Genomic DNA, 18,400 nt, shown 5'->3' with positions numbered 1-18,400 from the left:
TATAGCTATGCTCGAAGGCCAGAGACCAGTATATTTCCATCCACTGATAATGTTCTTAGCGGTCAATGCTGCTAGACGTGCCTTTCTATAGCAGAGGAGAAAGTTTCTCTTCCCTACGACAGTAGTAGTATCCCATCGGTCAAGGTAACCAAGCTCCTTCTTATAGGCTGCCTTGAGGGGTCCAAAGACTGACTGATCGAGAGGCTGGAGAACGTGGGATGTGTGTGGCGGCAAGAAAAGCAAGTGTATCTTTTTTATGAAGCAGAGGTACATAAACTCTGTCGTTTCGTGGCTACTATGCCCATCTAGGATAAGTAACCTAGTCTCTTCAGGGTTCTCTGGTTGGGTCAAAGGAATAAAGATCTTTTGTAGCCGTAGAGTCTGACGTCCACCCATTCTCTGTTGCTGTAAATCTCCAGGCTTCGTATGGAGTCAAGTCCAGAGGAAACCACTGCTGCTGGACAGAATTCCCCTTGTATATCGCAAGTGGGGGTAGTGCAGTACCAGTCGCAGAGATACACTCTATAAGAGATGTCCAAGCTCGAGATCCAGGCTGTTTCTTCCGTATAGAACGAGTCTCAGATGATCCTAGAACAAGACCATTTGATCCTCTGCCTTCTAGAATACCTGTCTCATCCATATTGTATCGATTCGAGGCCTTAATAGCTTTGATCTCAGGGATAGCGAGGTATTTGAACCATTGCCTGATCACATTAGCTGAGGCTCCATTAGTACGCTGGGAATCGATAGCTCTGCTTCTCTGGACCTTGAATGAAGGGTTCCTCTTGATAAAAGCCTGGACCCAGTTCTTTCCAAGTGGTTCGGTGTTTCCGTGGATCTGTAGGATACGCTCGGCGAAGTCTTTGAGCTGTTGATGGGTTGGTGGGAGGCCTAGGGCAGCCTGGATTCGAACCCATTCAGCCAGATGATATTCCTGGGCTGGAGAGAGCCTCTGATAGTCAGCGAAGGCTATATCTCTTGACTGGGCTCCCTGAATCCGTCGTGAAAGAGTAGACCTTGGGACACCATGCTCATATGCTGCTTTTCGGAGGCTTTGACCGGTAGCTATTGCTTGAAGAGCTCGATAAATATCATCTTCGGTATATTGACTCATTAGTGTAACGAAGACGTACGTAAAACTTCGTAACGATTGAATCGATATTAGTAAAGAAAAAAGAGGTTGAAGTTAGAGGCTAGCGGTGTTGATGAGGCATTTTTGGGTGTCCCACATGTGGGGGTGTCCCGGATGTGGGTGTGGGACGTTAACTGATCTTCAAATTCGGATGCTCAGTTTTATGCTTTGGAAAACCCTGCTTAGAGTCTAATAAGCCACACTATCAGAATGGACATATGCACCATTATAAAGTCGAATTTCGGATAGCATAAGTCTTATCCAACTCAACACACAGATCTCGAATAGAGTTTTAATCGAAACTGGTACCTTACCATATGAACACTTGCGATAACTTCCCAAGCCTCATATACATCACCATAGGCACAGATTCAACCCTCAGAATGATGCAGAAGCAATCAACCTTCCAGTAGATCACAATTCTAACATCCTCCGACACATTTTCTTAGTAGAACGTAGGTCACCATCTCACTTCAATATTACCCATCCGCCATCGCACCACGGCCACTATACTCTCGCAGAGACCTCGCAACGGCAACAGGAGAACCAGTAGTTAGTGGGACTATTGTAAGGTGGCTGCTAGGGACGGGTCGGACAGCTTCAAGGCCCAGATAGCATCGATCTTCTCAGGGGGGACTTTGTTGGTAGGTTGAGAACCAACGTAGTATGGTAGTGGACGTAACGCAGTCGCCAATAGGGCGAACCGACGACGCAGCGTATGTATTTAGTCCAGCCATTAGGGCACGGTTTGACATACGGGAGTACTAGTAGAGGTACCGGGGGCTTTGAGCCTACGGCGTATTTAATAATAATAATAATAATATTACCCATGAATTCGCATGATTAATACTTGAGTACGTAAGTGGACATGTACTATGTAATTATAACGGACACGAGATCATGGGTTATAACTAAGCGACTTGTCGGACTTCCGGCTCTTCAACAACCTTAATACTGACATAACCCCTGGCATGCTGAAACGTCAGTGGGCTGGATTTTCATTAATAAAAGTCTCCCTTGGGTCAGTATCTCTCGATGCACACTTTAGAGTTTCTTCAAGACTACATCAAATAGATACAAATAAATGCCTTCTATTGGTATAGTTGAAGTCCAATGACTCCTGTACTAGCCATACCTAGCGCAAGTTTGACGAAAGACACCGAATAAAATATGGACGAACCAGAACAATAGGAGGAGGAATAACACAACTAGGTTTTGTCATCGTATTAACATCTCCTATACTCCAATCTCTACCTAACGTATAATCTCAGGATTTACACAATGCCTCCAGGCAACATATCATTATATCTACTCGAGTATCCAAACCCAGGTAATGGCGAAAGTGAGCGATGAATCGCCGCCAAAGCAAAGCTACCCCTACACGTACTACTGACAGTTACTATGCTCGATAATGTAGTAGTGTGTCCTGTGGCTTCGATTCTGGGCGAGGGCGGCTAACGTGATTTTTTCCATATATCCCATGGTGCCACATACAACCGAAGAGTACCGTAATTCTGGGCATATGGTTCAAAACAATAGTACCGACCGTTCCGAAAAAGCGTTGCACGAAGTACTCCGAGTTTCTTTTAAGTAAAAACGTGGTTACTTAAGCTAGTGTGGTGCTGAACCTCAAGTGAAACAGTCACTAATTAAAATAAAGGTGGTTCCGGGGCATTCCGAATTCTTCGCAGGTCTACGATCTAATCCGCTTTTTACGGGACCTATTTTCAGGAGTGAGAAGGCATACTATGGGAAATAGCTCGAGACAGTGGGCATGCTGTGTCCTGTCGTTTGTATTCATCTTCCTGCTATACTACACCTCCACTACTCCCGAATCCTTATTGCACCAAATAACACCACCAACCAAAAGCAAGGAAACCAAAGGCGACCAGAATCCAGATGGACAAGTTCTCCATCCGGTTCAGTGCGCCCCAATCTATACCTTTTCCCTTTTTCCCGCTATTCAGACCGCACTATATCCGCCCCTTGAGCCACTGCCTTGCACCGTGTTCAAGACCCGGCGAGTCCAGTCCTTCATCAGGTAAGGCACGTCGCGGATCGTGTCGCCATGGGGCAGCAGGTCCCAGCCGCGGGCACCGTAGCGGTTGTAGTTGAGCCACGAGCCGAAGATGAGGTAGGCCGCGGTGCCGAGAAAGACGCTATAGGTTGGAGCGGTGGTCAGCCAGTTACTTCAAAGTCCCTACATGCCCTTGCGTTGTATGAAAGCCATGACTCTACTTGACCGGAGGCAAGGGGAGTGGATGGGACGGGGGAAAGGGGGGCAGCTGAAGGAGGAATGCTCACATAATCACAATCCAAGTAAAGAAGCCCCAATGACTGCTCGCCTGTCCATCATCTTTGTCTGCCTGATCCAAACATGCGTACTTCGACTTCCACGTCAGTTTCAGAACGTCGGTATTGCTACTTTCGTCAACCGCGCCATAGCTCTCAAAGACAAGACTGGCGTTAGCAGGTCCCAGCTGCACCAACTTCGGCTTCCCGTCCCCCTCACCCCCGTCCTTCTCGCCATCCTCCATGGCGCCAAAACTCCGGATCCGCAGCGGGTCGTCGCCCTCTTCGTACTTATCGTCCTCGGGATCCCACTCGCCCTCGGTGCCTTCGCGGTCTTTGTCGCAGAGAAACTCGATAACAGCCTTCTGCGGGCGCTTCTGGCCATAGGCCTCGCGAAACCCACCGTTCATGGTAATGCGCACGCCCTCCTTGCCTGAGTCGCCGATGGAGTCTGACGAGCCCAGATTGTGGGCCACGGCATCGAGGTGACCACCACCGTAGTCGGCCAGTTCACCGGCGATTTCGATCTTTTCGATGACTTCGTGGTCATCGCCTTTGCCGATCAGCCGCGTGATTGCGCATACTGTTATCCAGATGTGCACGTCAGTATCTAAAGTAATTTGCAAGCTTTGAGGGAGCGGGCCATCCATTCCGCAGGCGCAACTCACCTCGGGCCCCATTTCTACATGTTTCTCCTTCCGGCACAGTGCCTTTGCGCTTCAGCTGCCGGCATATGTCGGTCGTGAAAGTCGTGTTGTGGTAATTGCCCGCCACCAGTTCCGAGACGACGACCGAGTGAGGACCCCCGAGCTTGGATAAATCGAACTTCTTCCCATCGGCGATAATCTGGTTGCAATGTAGCATCGATGCCACGGGCGAGACAGATACCAGGAGCAACAGGACGACGGCTGCCGCGTCGGGCATTGGTATCGATGCGAACTTCATTTGGAGCGTGTATTCAATCGGTGGAAGGGGGGATGATTATAGAAGACGGCTGATGCGCAACGATCGAAGTCGGGGGGTTTGTGTGAGAGGTCGAGCTTCCCAGGCAAATATAGTTAAGTTCGGGAAGGTTGCGGCGAACCTTCAGGGTGCTGCGCTTGCGTAGGAGAATTAACGCCCGGGATATTGTTCATCTAAATCATCAGGGGGTATGCAGGTCGGAAAGCACAGAAGATGCAGGAGGAGATGAAGGAGGAGCTGAGCGTGTCAGGATAAGCTCTCAAAGATTCCGCGGAATGAGCACGAGCTCAATTGCCTAACGTTTCGCTTGCTATGGACACTGTTTGATCAGGTGAAATGACAGCATCGCGATCAAATGCTGATTCCAAGCCTCCGTCATAAGTATCGGGACCCGCTAACGCCGCAGCCTTCAATACAGTAGCCATTTTGCTTAATGCATAGAGCTATGCACTTAAATGAATTATGCTCTTATACATTCAGCTCTCAGAATCACCAATAACCATCTAACAAATGGGATGACCCGATCATTACACTAGAGCAGTTTCCTTAGTAGGTTTATACCTTCGATTCGACATTGAATTGACCCCTTTATACTATAGATATAATACTAAAACAAGCATACTACCCCGCATGGAAGTCAGCCTATACATCTCGCAAGACATTGAACGCAATGCCAATTCTATTTCGTCTCGTCAGGACAGTTCCCTTACCGATACTTAATGCACAGCAACTATACAAGTGAGCCAGCCTCCCTTGCCTTCCACGCCTTCAATGACTATTCCGTGGGGTATATGAAAGACGCTACACATATGATTCCACCCTTTCCGGACCGGGAACGCCGCCTTACCACGAGAATACAGAACAAGAAAAAGGAGCCGTGGCTTGAAGCCGCACCATATTTTGCTTTGCCGGACCCTCAACCATGACCAACCAAAAACGCCTTTCAGATTATTTACCCTCTCGTATGACTTATCCCACACCACACTGACTGGACAGCGAGACGAGCCTCTGCGTCCGGTTGGCGCAGATAAAAGTTGTGCTTTTGAAACAACCGGTTATGCTGCTCAATAGCTCATTAGACCAATGGAGTATCGAGCGATGTCAGTGGAATAACCTTTTACATGCCCATATGCATACCGTTCATCCCATTCATGCCTTGCTGCTGCTGGTGTTGCTGCTGTTGTTGCATCATCGCCATTTGGGCCTGCTGATTCCTCATAGCCAACTGCTGCTGCATCCACTCCTGGGCCTTAGTACGGCATTGCCGCTTGAAGTTGTCGTGTGCCTCGGGGGGAACGTTCTGTATACCACCAAACTGCGCCGCCCACTTGCCGACGTTCTGCTGGTAGAGCTGCTGAGTCTTTTGGTTAATCAGTTGCATATTCCGTTGCTGCGCGTTCATCATCTGTGGCTGTTGGGCAGCCTGCTGTTGTTGCTGCTGGGCCTGTTGCTGTTGCTGTTGCTGTTGCATTTGTTGCATCTGCTGCATCTGCTGTTGCAGAGCAGACATCTGGGCCTGGCTCATTCCGTTCACGTTCATGCCACCAACTTGTTGCTGCAACATCCGCTGCTGTTGCTGTAGTTGATGCATCTGGGCGGCGTTGGCATTCGGCATGTTGCCATTCTGCGCTTGCATGAGCATCATTTGCTGTCGAAGCATGTGTTGTTGTTGGACGGATTGCAAATTTTGCACCGGTTGGTGGCCCTGGGCGTTCATAATGCCGTTTTGTTGCATTGCTTGCATTTGCTGTATGCGTTGACGCTGTTGCTGTGCTGCCTGTGCCGCCGCATGTTGTGTTGCCATGTTGTTCTGCTGCATCTGCTGGGGCATGTGGTTGCCCATAAGCATGTTTTGGCCCATCTGCGAGTTCTGCGCCATCATGTTCGGGGTCGGACTCGCTTGGCTTAAGCGCGGAGTGTGCTGCATGGGTCGGTTGACAGGCGTGCCGTGAGGCATCTGTGGAGTTGCGCTGGGCATCCGCGGTGTACCGGCAGCGTGACTCTGTTGACTGCCTCTAGCTGACATGCTAACAGCCATCGGTGCGGACATTGGCTGATGGTTTTGTACCACAGATGAGGGTCGTTGTGGGCTGCCTCCCATACCACTGTTGGTCTGCTGCATGGGAACATGACCAACCATAGGCGATGACATGTTTTGCGGTGTGTTTTGCCGAACCACGGGCGAGGAAACACCAGCTTGGGAGAAGCGTTGGGCTGCCTGGACTGCATGTGCGCTGGACATAGGCACAGGCGTAGGATGACCATGAGATGCTTGCGACATCGTGTGCTGCATGTTGGGCGGAGATTGTGCTGCGGCTGCTTGAGCTTGAGCGGCCTGGGCGGCCTGGGCCTGGGCCTGTTGAGCAGCCTGTTGTTGTTGCTGCTGCATGGCACGCCGTCGAGCGGCCTCCTGCTGCTGTTGCCGGGCTTCGTTTTCGCGACGAACTCTTTCTTCTTGTTGACGTTGTTGTAGCAGTTGAGCTTGCTCTTGCTGCTGTTGAAGTCTTTGCTGTTGCAGTTTGCGCTCCTGCTCGGCCTGTCTTGCCTTTTCCTGCTCCTTCTTTGCAAGATGCTCACGTTGTAGGTCTTGTATCACGTTCAGACGCTCGAAGCGCGGTTCGAACGCCGCACCACCCGATTGCCCGTTGCCTTCAGCACCGTCTGCACTGCCCTGTGCCCCGCCAGCATTTGAGGACAATCGATCATCCCAAGTAAGCATGTACTTCTCATGTTCTGCTGCTATTGCTTCGTCGGCGGCGCGTTCTGCTACCGTGCGCTTCCTAGTCTTCGGCTTGGGTGGCGGTTCCGAGTGCCTGGCGTCAGTCATATGTTCCAGGAGTGCGATAGTCTCCTCAACGTTTTTGGTCGGCTCTAAATATAGAGGATCTGCGGTTGCGAGAAGAATCTGACCCTCCGCAGCGTATAAGGTACACGCCGCCAATTCCGTTTTTTCACGTTTTAGCTTCTTGGCGGCTGGCGGCGGCATACTCGTCGCGGTGGGTGTCGGTGGGACTGCCGACATTGGAGTCTGGGGCGGGATCATACTGGACCCATCCCCAGCTTTTGCATCCGCAGAACCCACTGGGGTCGTAGCCTTGATCATCAGGTCCATCCGCAGGCTCTGTGGTGTGGGATGGAGAACGACGGTGAAAATCTTGACCTGTGGAGGGTCTTTCGACTTCTGGCCTTCTGATACCGCGGGTGCAGGCATGTTCTCCTGATCGTGCGACTCGTTGTTGCCCGAGGATTTGCTCTCGGCGGGTTTGCCACCATCTCCCCCATTCAAATTCTCCTTAGGATATGGAACGTAGGGCGAGGGTGTAATATAGGGGTTATAGTTATGTATAGAGAAAGGAGTAGTTTTGCTGGATGCAGATGTCGGTCTCGCAACATCCTTGGCTTGAGCCGCCGACTTGTGGTCGTGGATCTGAACAATCAAGCGACCATCGTAGAAGACTATACCCCAATCGTTCAGATAAACCAGAAGATCATGCGGAATAGTGCGACTCCGGACATGGTCGAGAAATATGCGCATCGGTGATTTGTACGGGAATATGCCGTCTTGTTTGTCGAAGCGAAAATGATTAGGGTAGAGGTGTATGATCAGTGATGGCGGATTGCCGGCATATTTCTTGAGAATATACGAGTCGGTTATGACCTCCGGCCGCGGCTCAAAGGCTTGGGGCAAAGACATGTCAAATGCCATGCTTGCCGACCGCAGGCCGTTGTTCCTTCCATTGCGACCTATCGCCTGAGTGGACGTCTCGCGTCTCGATCGACTGATGCTTTGCCGGCTGGCCGCGCCGTTGACGCCGTTCACAGAGGCAGAGGTCGGAGTCAGTTGCGGTTTTCCCCCGGCGGTAGGCGGTCGCTTCGCCGACATGGATGGAGATTTTGAGGGTGATGACCGCGAAGAGGATGCGCCATTCGTCTGAATGCCGGGAGGGGGTGGGCGCTTAATCTTGTTGGGATTGGGGTTCGAATTCGGATTTGGGGCGGTTGTCGAATGGGCAGCCACGACCGGAGCCATGGCTGCGGCTCGTCGCAGAATTGTGAAAGCCTGTGGACGCGTCGCCAACTACTTCTGCAGTTCATAACACCGCAGCGACGATGGTGAGCATTGATGATGGTGGTGATGTCGCGCGTTTATATGTTGGAGGTCAAGGTAGCACGGTGGGTCGGGTCGTTCGTTGGATTCCGTAGTAGCGAGTGACGTCGCACCACGGGCGCGCGGAGGCTATGGCATCAACTGAGGAAAATGAATGCCGTGTCCGTCCACAAAATGCAGGTTGCTTCGATATTCGGAAATGATGTTGAATTGCACTCCCTGTTTATTGCTTTGCCGCAATCGATGGCGTGTCGCGATGGCCTTTGTGTGGGGTTCGTTGACTGGGAGTTGAATTTAAGAACTGGACAAAGAGCCGCATGGCCCTGGCGGCTACCTGAAGGCGCCTCGCGCTAAAATCGATCCATTGAAGAAAGCGCTCGGACCAATAACTGCATTACTCCACGTGATCCCCGCATTTCTAAACCGCGGAGTCGTACAACATCCGCATCCGATCTTGTTGACATTTTAGATGACCACCTTAAGTAGGTACTGTCGTAAGTAATAGAATGAACGGCGCACTGGGGTGGAACAGTATAGATCAATTCGGTTTCCACTGCTGTGGACGGGTATTACCAGACTATTGTCCGATAATACGCTGGCACAACACGGAGGATTAGACAACTTAAGGAGGCCAGCGCGCCTGCGAAAAGTGTGGACATATTGTAAGAAAGATTTCGGCCCAATTGGGGGCCTTGCAAATACGATCAACCTTGCAACATAAGTAGCGATATAAACCATTGAGAAACCACAGTATTCAGTAAGGATCAAATCCGTCAACTATCCTACTAACAGCATTAAATAGAACCCACATCTGCTCGGCGGTCCTCTTATCACAGCTACAGAGTTATATCTGCTGATATATTCATGCGGTATCGATGCTGTTTAATCCACTCTGAAGATAAGCCAATACTAAATGTTAACTCCACTGTTTGACTAGGACAGGTTTCTTGCTTCTCTACTTTCACCCTGTCTGAATCGACCTCGCTTTTATCACCTTGCCGTTGATAAAGTTTTCTCCAATGGGAGAGAAAATCATCTCGTTCAATCACACCTATGATGCTTTGGGCCAACGCCTGTGCGTTATGGTTCTGTTCATTAAATCGCCAAACCTCGTTGCTCAATCGTATATGTGATGCCCTTAGTCTATACTCTGGTTTCGTCAAATTATCCATCCGACTGCCAAACCTTCCCCATCAAACTAACTTGTACTACTTTTGGTCCATATTTGAGCGTCAGTTCTCTAAAGGATCCATCTGAGTACCAAACCTCCAACTTTTATAACTTAACCGTCAGCCACTAGCTTAGTTGTATAAACTGCAGCTTCTCACAGTTAAGTGCTTCATATTTTACCTACATACTCGGAAGCAAATCTGAACAAGTCCACCCAATTACTACTACGCTAATTTATCCTACACATATATCATGTAGGAAGCTGTGGCCTCAGGTATGGAGGAATATGGGGCAGGCAGGTACGGGTTTTCGTATTTAGGGACCTCACGGGGGCGAACTTGTCATTGGTCCCCACGCACGTTCGTAGTATCAATCAAGCCCCCGTTGGTGGCAATCTGACACACCATAATAATGTGCTATTCTTCGTCGGTTTGAAACTTGCATACGAATACAGCTGGTTCACCAAGCCGTTATTATTACAACTAGCCCTTTAAAGTCGACTTCGATCCCAACTACAAGGTACCTCATAGCTATTTACCTTCTCACTTTCTTTGCCTTGAGTACATGGCCCAAAATCCCCCGTTGGATCATCTTCCATCTGGAAGGCCCGCTCGGCACTTACGCCACCTTGTCAAGAAAGTGGCAAGCCATAATTGAAGAGCGCACTGTTCAGATTTCGCACCTCAATCTGCATCGAGTGTAGCAGTTGATGTTCGACGATATGTGCTTACCCATTCTTGGGCATGATTCCAAATCAGCGGAAACTACCCTACCTGCTTTTGGGCCGATGATCAATACTGACATAACTTCTGGAGCAATCTCTGACTCAGATTTCGAAACATAGCCATGGAAGACACCAGCAATCCTAATACTGAGGCGACTTTGCACCTTCGAGACGATCAGCGTGCATATTGTTCTCAATGATTACAGCTAAGACCCATGCATACACTTTAAAACTGGGTTTGAGGAAATTCATAATATGCGATTTCCATTACGTTAATCAAGAATTGCTTCAAGATTCTTGGAACCTGGAATTCTGAGCATAAAAGAGCTAATGGCCTTAACTTCGAGCTTGTCACGTACTGCCCGACAGATCACCTACAATTCGACGCTGATCAAAACAGGGATAAACCTCTATTCCGTCATAACATGTCAGATTACATACAGCGCGTAAAATATTAGAATTATTTCTTGAGGACAAGTTACCCACATCTGCTCAGCTGTGGTGAGATCTATCTCTAAAGATGGCTTTCGGCTTATTCAAGCCCATGGTCACCATTTATACTAGCCTCTCTACGCGCCATATGTCAAAGTCAAGCTATCGAAAAAGCAATAAGGCTCTGCCTAATTTGAAGGACCTGAATTGCACGTGGCAACAAAGAAACATCGGGAGGCTTGGACGGTGCTGCTGAAGAACAAAGGCTTCAACAGGTATAAAACGAAGTTTGTCCCATGAGCGCTGGAATCTCGATTCTGTTTGTGAGGTCTACGAAGTTATTAGACGTCACGAACCTGTCCTGGATGAGGGCAGCGACCGCCGTAGCTGCTCGGTTCAGCGAGTGTTTCAACAGCTTACAGACCTGACCATCATTGTTTCAGTCAACGGTAAAATTTTCTGCGTTATACATAAGTATCCAAGCGAGCGACCTTATTGGCCCAAGTTGAAAAGTCCTTCATTATTTCTGCACAACATCCTTCTCAGCGGTGCCTGGCTCTTCCCATACATACCGGGATCAATTGAGATACAATGTTGGTGGAAATATACTGGCACTAGACACCAGAGAAATCAACCACTGTTGGACTCGTTCTATCCTTCCCATGATCCATCTATACGCATCTGCGCTAGCTACTCCCTTCAATATTATCATGTTTTTACTCTTGAGGTGAAGGGGAGGCTTAGAGCGGTCGCTGGTTGGTCAGACAACCCCATGCAAGAGCCGAGACATGGTGTCATCGAGATAAACAGGAAACTTTGCAATTCATTAGGAGTGGGCATATCGGACGGAGTTTGGGTTTGGGCCAGAAAAAATACCCCTGCGCACCGCTAGACGTCTGGAGGAGTGGCTCCTATAACTGAATACTGAAGGTACATTGGACGAAATTCTCACGGCTTATTAAGCTAGGGTCTTTGCCAACCCTACGTTGGATATGTGACCGAATATGTAAACAAGGTAGAGCAATGGTTCACGCCGCAAGAGGATGAAGTGGCGATAATTGCGACCACCTCTAACCTCATACGCAGCTTGTGTTTGCCAAACGGCCCCTGAAGCCTACGAAATACGGAGAAAAGAATTGAATTCTCCGAAATCAGTGCATTTCATTATTGAGGACTTAATGCGTATAAGTAGCCTGGTCGTTGTTCTCATTGACACTTTGGATAGAGTAAGGTCGAACTTCCCTCCCTCAAGTCTTACTCCACTGTTGTTATTGACATCTCCTCGAACTAGTCTCGTACGTTTTTGCGAATTAACAGTCTAATACTGAGGAAATTCTGCACCTCCATATGCCTGGCCATGTACTGAAACGAATCGCTCACGAATCTGCCAAGAAGCACGAATTAGTCAAGCTCCTGCTCAACACTCTTGGCAGCAGGGACGAGACGGTCTAATTTGAGATGTAGAATGCTGAGGGTTCGCTGCTCTACCATCTTCTTCCAGCCTACTGACACGGTAGCGTAAACTAGCAGGTGGTTCCTCGAGGTGGATTTTACTAATTCACTCGATGGGAAGGCTCGGCATTGTGATGTCTTGGCTTGATGCGAACAGTATACTCCAACAAATTAGGTTAATAAAGCGTTCAAATGTTCGCACTACGTGTGGGCAATCTCGATGCATGTTGTACTTCCTGCTTATAGTACGCATGAATGTACTTTTATGAGCGAATTTGAGGGGTTATGACTGCCATCGATGCAATCTTCACAGCCACGATGACGATCCTCTTCAACGTTGTGCACCAGAAAAAGCCTCCCCAAACAGATGAGGGCAGGCCGTGTACGAATGGAGATCACATAATCGCCATTCGACCATGGACATTTGATGAGCAGAGAATGACCTGTAGAAATAAAGGTGAACATCAACAACAGTCTCTATCAGGGATATCAGAACTCATTTCTGGGCAGTTGCGTTCGCGTGGGGCCTTTGGTCGAAGCACCGTTCATCAATGCAATCAGCTTCAGGCTCGGGGTTAGTCCATAAGTAAACAAGTGAGCTTAACGCAATTCATGAACCTCATGAGTAGTTGTCCATGTGATAATGATTCAAACCCCCGGTTCAGGGGTAAGGCTGTAAATTACAGGTAAACGCCAAGATAATGCCGAGATGCAATCGCGTCAACTTTCGGTATACAGAGAGAGTAATGATGAGATGACCATATCACTCGATTCATGTTCATATCCCTAAAAGCGCTATATGTGTATTAAAGTCGTAACAAGCAAGTCTACTCCAGACCTTGTACCCTGCGTGCCCAATCATCACCGACCCGTAAGCTATCGACGACGACGACGCCCCTTCCGCGCCCTACTCGGTCTTCCTTCTGCCACCACACCTCTGTCTTTTCTGGCTTCTCTGCTTCCGACTCGCTGTCTGCGAGGCCGCCGTGACCACCGTCTGCGCCAACGACCAGAATGACATCATGCCTCAGCCAGGTCTGGAGATGCGTGATGTAACTCCCGCTGTCACCGGCTAGGGACTCTTGTAAGTAGACGACTTCGGGACCGAGATGTCGCAATATGTGGACGTGCCCATTGGCTGATGTGAATGGCATGACCATCGACTCTTTCTCGACTAGGCTCAGAGCTTGCGAATAGACAGCATTGAATGATGGGTCCGCGTTGGATCTCAGTCTGCTTAGTCAGTCTACCATCGGATGTATTGCGATTAGGCATGCTTACAGTGGGCTCTTCGCTTCAGACCCTGGTGTTTGCCCCTGGTCATGGCCAATCATTGAGAATGACGAACTCAGAGAAGCTGGAGGCAGGTTATTTGCAGTGGTTTCAAGGACCGTTTCCTTGAGACCGGGTGAGTAGATCAAGACAAACAGCTTGATCTTGGAGAAATCCGTGTTCTGGGGTATATGGGAGAGAATGGACTGTGTAGCGAGTCAGCAAACGAACAAAGCCCACGACTCTATCAGCCTTGCACAGTGAGGCCATACCGCATGTTCATGAAATGCGTCCTCATCGAAATCATCCATGTTTGTGTCGGCCGAGACAACCACCGCGACTGTCTTGCGATGCTTACTAACATCGCGCGATGACGCAGCCGTAGCAGCGGGCTTGTCCTTCCGCGATTCGGCCTCCTCCGACCACGTCTCGTGGTCTGCATATGCATTTTTGTCCTCCTCTCGTATCGCGGCTAGCGCACTGCCCATGGCTGCTCCTACGGCTCCCACACCGGCCGCAACCGTCTTCCCCGCGTTGGTGAGGAACTGCTGGGGACTAGGCGTCCGGCGCAAAGCCCCCGACATCTGTTGTCCCCATCCGGCATTCGCATTGGCCTCGGCATGTGCTTCGGTGACACCATAGGTAGCGCTTTCGGCACGCGAAATGGTCGAGCTCGCCTTGTTCAGGCTGCGATTCGGGTTGTTCTTGTCGGTACTGTCGCCGGCGCCGTAGGGCGGATTGTCGCCATAGTCAGCATGGTCATAATCGAGGTCGGGGGGCGGCTGATCGTGCTCCTCCTCGTTGGTGCGCTGGCTCCAGGCCCAGGCAGCCACACCCACCGTCGCGACTGTCACGGTCACCACCAGCGGAACCCAGTGGCTCCAGACGCCCCGGCGGCGCGACGAATCGTAGGAAGACGACATTTGGGGGGTTTTATGCGGGAGGGGGGTTCATTGCAAATAAGGTTTATTCATTCGATAATGCTTGAGCGGCTCATGCGCGCAAGCTCACGACACACAGAGCAGAGAGAGGGCACTGACGATTTTCGATAATGCTCAAGAAATGTGCTATGTGGTGGTGCCCGGTTTGAGAAATTGGCAAGGCTGGGACGGAGCAGTCGTCAATTAATGCAGCTGAAGCAGGTTCCCAATCGCCGGTGGCTGGGTGTTAGTGTTGACAATCCCGGCCGAAAGACTGGACACCCCATCTTGCGCAGCATTTCCGCAATTATGCTTGCTGGTCTGCTGGTTGTATTGAACTATCTTTGACTTTCGCTGTAGCGGTGAGAATGACCACGAGCAACAAGAAGATCATGAAGCTTTTGTGCAGACATACGCGATATGTCAAATTGCTAGAAACATCACTGCCCAAGATTCACATGCGTCATTCGCAATGGCAATTACTCTGTTCATGCAGAAACTGCCTGTCCGAATCAATGGAGCTTGGGCACCGAGAGCACGGACCTGACGATCTGGTTGGCGGGGCAAGTTGCAGCCCTGTCGAAAGCTGGGTCCAGTGTTTAATTCGGGCCCGCAAGCAGCACTGAGCACTGAAGCAAAGATAGCGTATTGAATCACGTGATATTATCTTCTGTCTCCATCATTGCTGGCCCTTGCTCAAATATTTGGTGAGTGACTCCGACTCTCTTTGCAGGACCACAACGTCCGTTGACACCAACTTGGCAGCACAAAACAGGAAAAACATGTTAGATATTCGGCCTGCATATACTCATTCCGAAAGATCGACGACCTGAACCGAATCAAGATGCCGCACGCGGTAAATATGCCGGCGCCTGGCCTGCAGGCCCTCATTCTGTGTGGGCCGGGCATGTCCTTCACAACCTTTTTGGCCAACCTAGATGAGAACCCCAAGGCTCTGCTACCCATCGCTAACCGCCCGATGGTCTGGTACCCCATCGACTTTTGCTATCGAATGGGCATCACGAGTAAGGCCGATTTTCTTGTTACTATTGTTAGCCTCATTGCGATCAAAAAGTCCTTGAGGTTCATGGAGGAGTCTCAGTACCCGCTTAGCTAAGAGCAACCGGCACCTCCGCACCGCACTGCTCCTCAAATGTTCCTATTTTCCGGCAGTGAACTTGCTTCACCCGGCCTTCGCACGGATCCTTCGGTGCCGATCCAGTTTCAGCCGTTCGGCCCCCTGATTTCGAACATTCTTCTTTAGCTTCCACGGTTCCCTGCAGGTTCAATTTACAGATTTAGTCGGGTGCTGAACTGACGACGTATCAGACATCACTCTCATTTGCCCTCCAACCGCTGCGGCCGCCATTGATACGGCTCTGAAAACCAATCCATTCCTTACCAATCTACCGCACCCCTGGCCGGAGCTCTTGGCCCCGGAGAATCTTGATGAAAATACAGGTAAAGCTGAGCTAGCTCATCGATGAGAGTAGACTTGCACCTCGAGATACTAACGACTTCGCAGGTACAGCAGAGATACTGCGCTTGCCCGAGGTGCGTGCCAAGGTCACGACCGACTTTCTCGTTCTGCCCTGCGATCTAGTCTGTGAACTGGGCGGCGACAAGCTACTACAGACATGGATGGTCAGGGCCGCGGACCGTTCAGCCCTTAATGATGGCTCGCGACGTGGTAGCGGAGGCTTAGGGGTCTGGTATGACACCAAGACTGTTACTACGCCCGTCAAGAGTGAAATGACCGATTTCATCGCGACGGCGCCCCTGGCCCAACCGGCCGTCCCTACATCAAAGGACTCTCTCCTGCATCATCTATCGAAGCTGGTCATCGCTATGCCCACCGACACACTGAGCGATATCAAAGAAATGAAAAATGGCCTGCCGATACGGCATGCATTGTTTGGCAAACATGCTAAGGTGAGATTGCTGACGACGCATCGAGATGCTCACATCTATATCTTCCCTCAGTGGATTATGGATTTCGTTGCAGAGAACCCCCGCTTCGACAGCATCAGCGAGGATGTCATTGGGTGGTGGGCCAAGGCCTCCTGGCAAACCGGGCTTGCAGAGAAGCTAGGGATGAAGTCCATACTGCATTATAACGTGGAGGCATCGGAAGAGGGCTCAACTCACGGGGACGACAATGATGCGGCTTCTTCACCGACTACACGACAACCCCGACCCGCAAGGCATGCTATTGGCAACTTGCGGACGCCAACTATACCCCCTATGTTGGCCTACATACATCCATCGGGCGGCTCGATCATTCGACGCGTCGACGATGCCCAGTTGCAACTGACGGTATCGCTGCAGCTGGCAAAACTGCCTTCGGTGGAAGAAGCAGGCGCCGATGCATCGCCTTTCGCGCATGTCAAAAAAGTCGCGTATCCAGAAGGGGTGAAGCCGCGGACAACGATCACACGGCAAGACAGCCTGTTGGCCGAGAACGTGACGGTTGACGAAAAGACGTCGATCAAGGAAAGTGTGGTGGGGGCCAGCTGCCAAATTAAGGAAGGCGCAAAGCTATTTCAGTGCTTGCTCATGGAGGGTGTGGTGATCGGAAAGAGCTGCAAGCTCACTCGATGCATCTTGGGGAAAAACAGTGTGGTTGGGGAAGGCAGCACCCTCACTAATTGTGAGGTACAGGAGAACTTGCTCGTTGAGCCAAAAAGTGAGTCTTCCGTACTGCTCCTTTTTTTCGGTATGCCGATCGCTGACCACAACTTTTCTAGCCGAGGACAAGGATAACAGACTCATGAGCAGCGAGGGCCTGGAAGCCACCCAACAAGAAATCGACGACCTTGCACTTGCAGATGAGGAGTTCGAAATGTAGCGGTGAATACATTGAGAAGATTCTAAATCAGCAGGGAAAGTCTGGGCATGACCTAGTGCCCTGCGCATCCAGTCTCGAGAAATCAGTTAAACACGACAATAATCCATGTAACATACGGGCCTTCATCAGCAATGTCTATGCGGTGATGAATACGCCGTGTTCGCCATTTGGCAGCCTGCCAAGGTTTGCGCCTGCAGGTTTCCATGCAATACCTGCAGCTATCACTCTGCAAGCCACCGAATCAAGTAACTGCCACAAGGATGATGCCCCAGCCCAACGCTGCGAAATTTGACCAATCATACAGGTTCTATGCCCAGCAACACCTCTGGTTGTTCCCACAGCTTTGGGTATTGCTACGTCGTATTGACAAATTGAGTGCGTGATGTCGGACCTGGGAAATTCCCATAACAATCTTGTTAACTAGAATCCGAAACCAACATACGACAAGGCGTTGGGATTGGTTCTGCTACGACAGGAGATCTTTCACAAGACATACACTGGAGATGCCGTCAGTTGAGAAAGGCTTGTGTATGTACGCAGTACCTAGTAGTTGCTTACATAAGTAGATAAAATGATGCGAAGCTAGGTTCCCCCATTGCGGCACATGTCGAACGAGTTTGGCATCCTTGTGGGATGATCGCTGGCCCCTCCCACAATAGTAAGAACCGCCTTCACAGGGGATCATGGTCATATGTCATGGGGGACAAACAGAACCTGGGCATCGTCAAATCATTGTGCATGCCAAGCTCCGAACGCCAACTACACCGAAAGCGGTCATAAAGCTACCAATATATAGCGTTTTTCTCTTGGCTTCGCACTACCCCTCTTCAATATCGTGACGAACAGAGGGTTTCAGCCATTGCGGGCGAAGATCAAAGAAATCAAAGTATTTGGTTGATGTTGACCAAAAGTACCTTGCTTAACCCAGTTTGGTTATCGAACCAAGCGGCGTTGGCCGCCGGAGTACGGAGTCCTCGTAAATATAGGTAGATGATCACTGATGGGGTAGTAAAGTTGTTCCATGGGTCATGGGTCAGGGTTCAGACAGGGGTTCTGCTCAGATCATTCATATGGGTGTTGCCCTTGT

General features: G+C 50.2%; 4 protein-coding genes across 4 annotated transcripts; 1 reads left to right on the top strand and 3 right to left on the bottom strand.

Moving 5' to 3' along the window:
* Window positions 1-2,800: 2,800 nt before the first annotated feature.
* BCR38DRAFT_443463 (autophagy-related protein 27) lies at window positions 2,801-4,729 on the bottom strand. The gene is made up of 3 exons (XM_040860874.1): window positions 4,093-4,729; window positions 3,437-4,007; window positions 2,801-3,291 (listed from the first exon to the last, which is right to left on the bottom strand). Exons 1-3 carry the CDS (start codon window positions 4,367-4,369, stop codon window positions 3,096-3,098), a joined length of 1,044 nt encoding a protein of 347 aa, XP_040712390.1. The 5' UTR covers window positions 4,370-4,729; the 3' UTR covers window positions 2,801-3,095.
* A 775-nt stretch (window positions 4,730-5,504) lies between these two features.
* Window positions 5,505-8,357, bottom strand: BCR38DRAFT_328375 (Spt20 family-domain-containing protein; the record flags this gene model as incomplete). The annotated part of the gene is made up of 3 exons (XM_040854840.1): window positions 5,505-5,798; window positions 6,327-6,803; window positions 6,834-8,357. Coding segments are annotated over 3 exons (2,295 nt in total), but the record flags the coding sequence as incomplete, so codon positions are not given.
* A 4,553-nt stretch (window positions 8,358-12,910) lies between these two features.
* On the bottom strand, window positions 12,911-14,702 carry BCR38DRAFT_443459 (peroxin Pex22-like protein). Its single transcript, XM_040860873.1, has 3 exons — window positions 13,818-14,702; window positions 13,555-13,751; window positions 12,911-13,506 (listed from the first exon to the last, which is right to left on the bottom strand). The coding sequence occupies exons 1-3, from the start codon at window positions 14,466-14,468 to the stop codon at window positions 13,101-13,103; spliced, it is 1,254 nt and encodes a 417-aa protein (XP_040712388.1). The 5' UTR covers window positions 14,469-14,702; the 3' UTR covers window positions 12,911-13,100.
* Window positions 14,703-15,309: 607 nt separating this feature from the next.
* On the top strand, window positions 15,310-17,313 carry BCR38DRAFT_459960 (putative eukaryotic translation initiation factor EIF-2B subunit 3; the record flags this gene model as incomplete). Its single annotated transcript, XM_040862354.1, has 4 exons — window positions 15,310-15,490; window positions 15,795-15,926; window positions 15,991-17,151; window positions 17,213-17,313. The coding sequence occupies 4 exons, from the start codon at window positions 15,310-15,312 to the stop codon at window positions 17,311-17,313; spliced, it is 1,575 nt and encodes a 524-aa protein (XP_040712387.1).
* Between the last annotated feature and the right edge of the window lie 1,087 nt (window positions 17,314-18,400).

Source organism: Pseudomassariella vexata (genome assembly GCF_002105095.1).
Source record: "Pseudomassariella vexata strain CBS 129021 chromosome Unknown BCR38scaffold_12, whole genome shotgun sequence".
Classification (NCBI taxonomy): domain Eukaryota; kingdom Fungi; phylum Ascomycota; class Sordariomycetes; order Amphisphaeriales; family Pseudomassariaceae; genus Pseudomassariella; species Pseudomassariella vexata.
The sequence above is the reverse complement of the archived record's forward strand: the minus strand, read 5'-3'. Positions and strand labels throughout refer to the sequence as shown.